Source organism: Sander lucioperca, chromosome 12, assembly GCF_008315115.2.
Source record: "Sander lucioperca isolate FBNREF2018 chromosome 12, SLUC_FBN_1.2, whole genome shotgun sequence".
Taxonomy (NCBI): domain Eukaryota; kingdom Metazoa; phylum Chordata; class Actinopteri; order Perciformes; family Percidae; genus Sander; species Sander lucioperca.
Window position 1 is genome coordinate 13171771 of NC_050184.1, and position 8015 is coordinate 13179785.

General features: G+C 42.2%; 1 protein-coding gene across 2 annotated transcripts in view; it reads left to right on the forward strand.

The window, feature by feature from the left end:
- The window catches only part of prex1 (phosphatidylinositol-3,4,5-trisphosphate-dependent Rac exchange factor 1), an 86720-nt gene that overhangs the window by 36634 nt on the left and 42071 nt on the right, over positions 1-8015 (forward strand). For both annotated transcript variants that reach the window (XM_036008417.1, XM_031286480.2), the window contains exon 10: positions 3567-3714. In XM_036008417.1, the coding sequence (XP_035864310.1) occupies positions 3567-3714 (148 nt within the window). The remainder of the gene's footprint in view (positions 1-3566; positions 3715-8015) is intronic.

An 8015-nucleotide genomic window follows, 5' to 3' on the forward strand; every position in this document is an offset into this window, starting at 1 on the left:
TTGGTGTCACCTTAGATTCACAAACCATCAAAGCACCCTCAGCTGGCACACAGTAACAAACACAGACTGTAGATGTGCTTATGACCTGGATGCAGTGTTTGTGTCCTACGGTTATGTCCCACCTTGAACAAGCTGCCTGCCTTTGTTTAGTAAATAGAGGCTTAGGTGACATGACGTCTACAGTTGGCCTGGTTGACCTGTGCACTAAGCAGATTACTACAACAATCTTCACATTAAAAAAAACCAAGGTATAAGACGAATCAAAGCCCTCGGTGTGAAGTGACTGATGTCTCATTAATAAACAACAAACATGCTAAAAACAGCATCTTCGCTTTAAATAGAAGAGCTTTCGGTCGTCAAAGAAAGTGAAGCTCAATTACGTCATACACGTGCATTTTAGATAATCTGGATCTATTTTTACAATAATAAAAGTGTTAGTTTCTCTTGCATAGACTTAAAGGCAGAGTAGCATCAGTTTCAGCAGTTTGTTTTGCAGCCATATAATGAATTGATGTGGAATTAGCTTTGGATTAGTGTGCAAAAATCCAAAGTGTGTTTAGTCTCACCCAAAAGAAATACACTTCATTCATTGATGGTAAAAATAAGCCCTACACAGCACCACACCCACTGATTTAAGATTAGTAATACAAACTGATATTCTTGTTGCTCCTTCAGACTTCCCTCTTTTGCCTTAAATTGTGTTCCCACCTGTTCAGCACCGACCACCTGTCTTTGTTATGTTGTGTGCATTAGACAGTGTGAAAGGCTTTAACCAGATTTGGGGCTGCACACAACAGGTCACCTGATAGCATTGATGGCTAACAATCAAAATTGGATCCCTAAAGCTATTTGAACATTACTTGGCTAAATGTATCTCAAAGGTTCAGCTGCACATGATGCGTCTTAGCCGAGTACAACTGTCAACATAAACATTTGCATTTTTGTGAATTAGTCCGTGTACATTCACATTTAATAAGCATCCACAACGGAGGTCGACGTCATCAGCATCTGATCCTGTGATAAAAGGGTTTCAGAGTAGGAATAAGTACGAAGGAGTGTGCTGCAGCTTGTGGTGTTTGGTTTCAGCCCGGCGGAAATCAACCTGAGGCTAACAGATGCCAGATCAGTCACAGTGCCCAATTTCCCCACACTCTCCCGTTATATTACCCTCTCCACAGTATACTCTGCTCTCAGTGTGCTTACCTTTCTCTCAACCTCTTAACTACAGTCTAGACAGCTACAGTACATGATAAAGTTTTATTGCAATAAATCCTGGCAACGTTTTCTTTTTCATGTCTCCCCCTTCATGCATTATTGCTTTTCCTGACACGCCTTGTTTAATGTGACCTTTTCCATGTATTGCTGTGGTCCTTCCGTGTGCTGGACATGTGGCTCTCTTGAACCCTCCTAAAAGACTGCCAGCTGGAGGTGTTTTGTCTTATCACTGTTTTAATGACAGTTTAGAGAAAATGCATGGGTCAGATAATGCGATAGGGTATTAGTTCATGCCAATGAGTGCAGGAAGACAAGGAGCAGCACAAGACAAATTCTGACAGCTGGAACAGAAGCTGAGGGGCCTCTGCGCTGGACAGGCCCCGTCTGTTGTTCAATGACACTCATTGTTTAAGTCTACTCCAGCTGCTGTCAAATGTAATATAACCCCACCTCCATCACAGGCTGCCAGTACAGAACCCAGGAGACTTAAGAGTTAGCAGTGTAACTTTTTACATTGTTTGTCTCACCCCTCTCAGTTGGTCAGGCTTCCACCACAACACTTCTACTTTCAAAGCCATAAGTTGCGTAATTCAGCAAAAAAGATACCTGTTTTCAACTGGATTGCACAGTTTGCAGTGGATAGCCAAGAGTCCGAGAATATTAAGGGCCCTGTCACTCCAAGCCGACCTCAAAGGAATAGTGACAAAAATTAAGTGATCAAATGCCTTGCGTTGCCACACATTTCCTTGTGCCTTCTGTTCATATTTGCAGATAAAGTCACTTCAAAGGCTACAGCAAAATGCCAGATGACCGCCAGCGTGTACATATGTTCTGCGGCTGCATGAGAGGAAATAACTAGTCAGCAGTTTGTATTTGTAGTCCAAAAAACATTTCAGGAAGACAAAGTCCCCTACCATATTCAAGCCAAAAAGATAAGGAGAAGCACCACTAAATGGGCCAATTCATTGATTCGCTAGGCTGAGCAGCCCCTCAGCAAGGCTCACTGGCACAATGGTTAACAATGGAAGATTGTCAACTTGTGTGTGTCAGGGTCCGAAAAGAAAGCAAGGTGGTTGACGAGTGACAAAGATCCCAAGTTAGATCGGTTTCCAGCTGTCCCAAATAAGTTCTCTGTCAAGCATACTGCAACGTGATCAGAATACTTTATAGTCGAGTTCAGCAGCTTGATGTGTCGCTCAGTAGAGTAAAACGTGCGGTATACTCGCCGCAGCCGACCTGTCGAGCGCCAGTGTGACGTCATGGGAGCGCCGTAACTGTTTATAGTTGCGCGTGGTGGTCGTGACACTAGTTGCAGTCTTCTCCTGAACAGAGGTGGCGCTAATGAGGAAAGGCTATCGACTTTGCTATTTCTACGGACTAGAAGAAGAAGAAAAAGGTAAACAACGGCAGAACTGGCAGCAGCATCGCCGTCAATACTTCGAATTGATTCGATGACCTACTTCATCAGATCAAGCCTTTCATTCAGCATAAAAGAACTCCTCTTAACCCAGTAAGTTTACAAGAGAGACTTGCAGTCACTCTGAGAGTCCTGGCATCCGGTTACCCTCGAGCTCTTTCAGGCTTCCTGTTTCCGCTTTGTTGTGCGGCGCTGAAAAAAATAGAGTGGTGAGCGCCCTCTGGACGCGCACTCAAAATCCTGGCTCGCCAGCGAGATCTACGTCATTTTTACGTCACATTGGCGCGCGCGAGCTCGGATGCGGTGACTGTACAACGGCCTTTAAGCAGCTTAGGGAGCCACAGTGCAGCAGAGTTGAGTTGCCCTGAGTCAGAAAGTCTCACAGCGCGGTTCAGAAGTTCATCAAAACCCACGGTGGATTAAGCGGCTCAAACTGTGAACTTACTGGAGAGGTTTTACTGGGGCAGCGAGCCTTACAATAGGCCCTCACATGTAGTGCTTTACAATAGAGGAATAATAGTTAACAGATCAGGATCACACTGCCCTCCTGAACTTTACTTACTCCAAAAACAACTTGTCTAGGAGAGATTACCATCTGGGTTTGTTTCAGAAAGTAAGGTTGTGGCAGCCCCATGCTGCCATGCTCTGTTCCTGGCTTCATTCCATCTGCACAATACCAGAACACAACCGGGCCGTCCAGGCAAAGGTCCATTTGTTTCTTGTAACAGCACCATGACGGCCTTTGCCTTTTGGCTTTGACACGTGTGGAAGCTGTGGAAAGCAAGTTGAATTTTTTGTCCAGTAATGGGTCTGCTGTATTTTTCTTGCCATTGGGATACAGTCACTGTTTTTACAGAAATGTTTCTCATTCGGTTGATGGGAAGGTTGACAAATCCTCATAGATCTGACTTTTTTTTCTCTCTTTTGTTTGTAGCTCTCAAGCTTGGAATGGAGCGGGACGCCTACGTGATGATTGCAGAGAAGGGGGAGAAGCTCTACCACATGATGATGACCAAGAGTCGGCACCTGATTAAGGATCGGCGCAGGAAGCTCAGCATTGTACCCAAGTGCTTCATGGGAAAGTGAGTTTCTTTGCTTCTTTAGTGCCTGGTTTCTTCAGGTTCCAAGAATGTGACTGCAATGCTATGCTGTTCATAGGGGGATCCTTACAAATTGTTGTTACGTAAGATCAGCAGGCTTTCAAAAGAGCTGGTATCCAGTCTCCCCAGGTCTTGGCAAGATGCCTAAACTGTACTATCCCTACATCCTCTTTTCCATGACTCTCCTCTCATGGTTCATAGAAAAGACCGAGTTGCTCCCCACACACTCACCCGGACTTTCATTTGCAAACTGAAGCTCTGCAACAAGCCACCCCCCTTTCGGTCCCCTCGATGTTCAGTACAATGAATAGACAATGAAAGACTTGCTTTAGTGTCCCTCAGGCCAGCGGTTGTGAGATCCTGAGCAGCAATGAAAATTCTTTCCGGCACCATTTTAGGGAAAAATAAAAATAAAATTAGGCAAGGCTATGATGGAGACTGATGATAATGTCTGCAAAACTGCCAGCATGGCCTCTCAGTATATTACAATTCATAAAATGCATCACCTATGTGAAATAGTTTTTCGAGAGGTAAATGCAGTGGACGATAACACTGCATTGAGTACTATCACATCAGCTGCTGCCAAGAAGCAAATTTAATGGCTCGCTCAAAAATGTAATGGTGTTTCAGGGAGACGTGTTCCATCGTGGTGGCGTCACATGAAGTCCTTGTCTGGGTGTTTTCTTCTCTCTGTTTAATGTACCTCACTAGACGGTCAGGATCCTGAGACCTTCCAGGAATTACGTTCCGCCATAATGTGTACGTCAGCATTCAGCACTCCCTGCCAGAGTATAGGCCCTACTGTGTTAAGAAAAGTGCGCTTTTAGTATCCTCATTGAAGTAATGCTTTTTCCTGCCCCCATCCACTTGTAGGTCAGAGCCAGAACATTGGCTGTCGGGCTGGTTTAAATTTCAATATTTGCCAACATGGATGCTTCTTTTCTCAGACAATCCTTTTTCAGTCACTCCCTTCCTCTTTTGCCTCATCCATGTGGTATAAGTTTGTCTGTTTTTCACTTTCTATCATCTCCCACTTTCTTCACTTTATCACTTAGTCATTTCCTGCCGATGAGTGCAACCTGCATTAGCTCTGCATTTGTCTCGCTGATGAAATTAGCAGCGGCCATAGTTTGAGTGCTTATTGCATTAAACAGAGATGCTCACTGCTGGTTTGATAGCACCCTGTTGTCTCGATAGCATCATTCCATCATCTGTCTGTCTGTCTGTCTGTCTGTCTGTCGTCTATCTACATTGGAAGGTGGTCGGTGTTACCTCGCGTTACATTTTCTTATCGCTACTTTTTTTTGGTTGTGCCAGTTCTGGCCTGGCATCTTTTGTGGGGATTTAACGTCCTAATTTTCTTGTAGTGTCCATTCATACTTTTTTGTGCTAAAAGGAGAGCTGATGCTAGGAGGGGATGGAATTAGATCTACCTGCTCAATTTCTGGGTTAGCTTCTATTCCAAGAATAAGCAAGTTTTGGTTCTCAAATCTATTTTCTCACCCAATTCCATACTGTGTTTCTTCTGAGCAGGTTTTGAGCATGTAGTGTTTTCCTACTTTAAACAAGACAAAATTAAGTACACTATAAAAAGTCAGTATTCATACTTGCGTGCACTTGATACACACTATTGTCCCACAATGCAATTTACAATGGAAATGGAGCTGGAACAAATTAAGATAAATGGCAAATGGTGGTGAGATGGCTCCAGAAAGATCTTAGAAAACAAACAAAAAGTGTTTTTGAAAAAAAAAAAAATCTCTTTGTGAAGTTTAATTGCCAGAACATCCTAAAGTTGCAGTTAGAATAATGTACAGACAGTACAATGACACCAATATTGTGTATATTGTATTTGTATTCTTTTAGTATAAAACAGTAAAGTAAGTTGTTTTCTTGTATAGTCTAGTACTTACTGCAACACAAGTGAAGATTAGTATGTAGTATATACAGCACACGGTCAGAATGTAGTATGTGGAATAGGAACACAGCAGTTGTCTATTCAAGTCTAGGGGGTCACTTGAAAAGCCAATTTGCTAATGTTGCTGAACTATATACTATATACAGTATATGCAGAAGCGCAACCAATCATTAGCAGATATTCCCCCAAATCCATTATCCCTGTCTTCTTCTTCTCCGTGTGTGACTGAAGGCTCTGGCGCTCCCTTCCTCACACACACACACACACACACACACACACACACACACACACACACACACACACACACACACACTATGCCTGCTCATCATATTAATTTCCATAACAGCTCTGTGTCCAAAATTAACTTGACTCTTACATAACACACACACACACACACACACACACACACATTCAGTCCCCTGTCAATGTCAATTAAGCCACCGGCTTTGACGTGAACATACAGAGAGACAAAAAACACACACATACACTAATAATGCTGGCATTAAAACACATTATTTTCCCAATGAATTGATAACATACTCTTATACTTTTGTGCGTCAGGCAGACATAAAGAACCAGTGGCAGCTGGCTCAAGGTGTTCGCAGTTCTTCATTATCATACACACACAGCAGTCATATGCTTGTGGGTCATCTTTTTATGCACGCACGACCGCACATCTTGTTTGCTTGTCATTTATGCATGCTAAGCAATCACACATACACTCGTACATCCGTTGCATGACTGCCTGAAAGTAAATCAACGCACGCACATACTGTATAGCTCACACACACGCTTTAAAATTGTTCCCATGCTGAAATGTTCAATCTTAGAATTCAGGAACATGCACACACACACACACACACACACACACACACACACACACACACACACACAAGCTCTCTCCAATTCACTTTTCATCATTATCTGGGGAAGTGATTTCACTCAGCAGCATGAAAGACGAAGAAGGGGAGAATGTAATTTTCTCCTTCAAACATTTGTTCAGCACACACTGTGTGTGACAAGAAGGGAGCGGAGCTGAAGTGCTTGAATTTGGATGGTTAATGCATGTACAGTACCAAAGCCTGAGGGATATTTGAAGAGAAAACGAGGAACTTTATTGTATGAATATGTATTGTAGATGCACTGTCTGTGCCTGTGGTCGAAGTAGTTCATTAAAACTGTAACCATTTTAAATGTCATACTGACAGACTAAATTGCTCAAAGAGCCTTGCACAGTGTTAAGATATTGCATTGCGCAAGGCTCTCAGTAGTGAACAACATCCAGGCCAGCTCCACTTCAGAATGGATATATTTCACTGGTTGTGTCACATGGTTGTGTCACTGAAAGCAATAGGCTCTGCTTGCAAGGCAAACCCTATATGCATTGCATGTATCATTGAAATACAAACTGTTACAGTTGGGAATAGTCTGGGGAAAAAATTACCTTCCCTAGGTTACCTCTGCTGACTGGCCACAATGTGCAGAAGTGCAATTTATATTTCAAAGGTGGGGTGGACACAGTTAGTAGAGGCACAAGTACTTGCTAAAATCATGTGAAATGACTGTGAGCTAGATAGTACTTAACTGTGGAGTTTGACATTTAAACATTAAGGTGGTGCAATAAAGAAAAAGTGGGGAGTAAAATGCATTTTTTCACTTTAATATGTTGCAAAATATGCAAAAATAAAATGTTTTATCCCTTATGCTTTTGGCGATCTATCAAAAATATAAAATGTAGAGCTCAAGCTTAACATTTTAAAATGTATCTCATCTTACAATGTACTAGACAATCCAAACTCCACTATAATAGTTGGTTTTTAGTTTTTAAGTTATTCTCTTTTCCACACTCTCCATTCATTCTGGAGAATCAGTAATTTGCTGCACACTAAAAATACCAACTCACACTATACACATTTAGTAATCAGAGCCACAGTCAGTAGTGTATACCAGTGGTTTTCATATACATACATACATAATCTTGGGAAGTTGCTTTAGCTAACCAAAATACCAAGATGCTGTTTTCAACTGAAGACTAAGCTGTAGTGCACACGTGTCAAACTCAAGGCTCGCGGGCCAAAGCCGGCCCCTTGCTAATTTAGATCCGGCCCCTATATACATTTAGGTTCACAATACATTTTGGCCCACCTACTTTTTGTCACTTTTCACAATGTTTTTTTCCAACATTTTTGATGCTTTTGGCATTTTTTCGACATTTTTGCCGACCAAACTGTAAGTGAGAAGACTATATGAGACACGCAAGAATTCAGTCAAAGATATTTGACTTTTCCCATGACATAAAAGCAATAAACTCAATGTGATTCTCATTTTCTAGTGTGGCCCTTAAGGAAATTGAGTTTGACGCCCC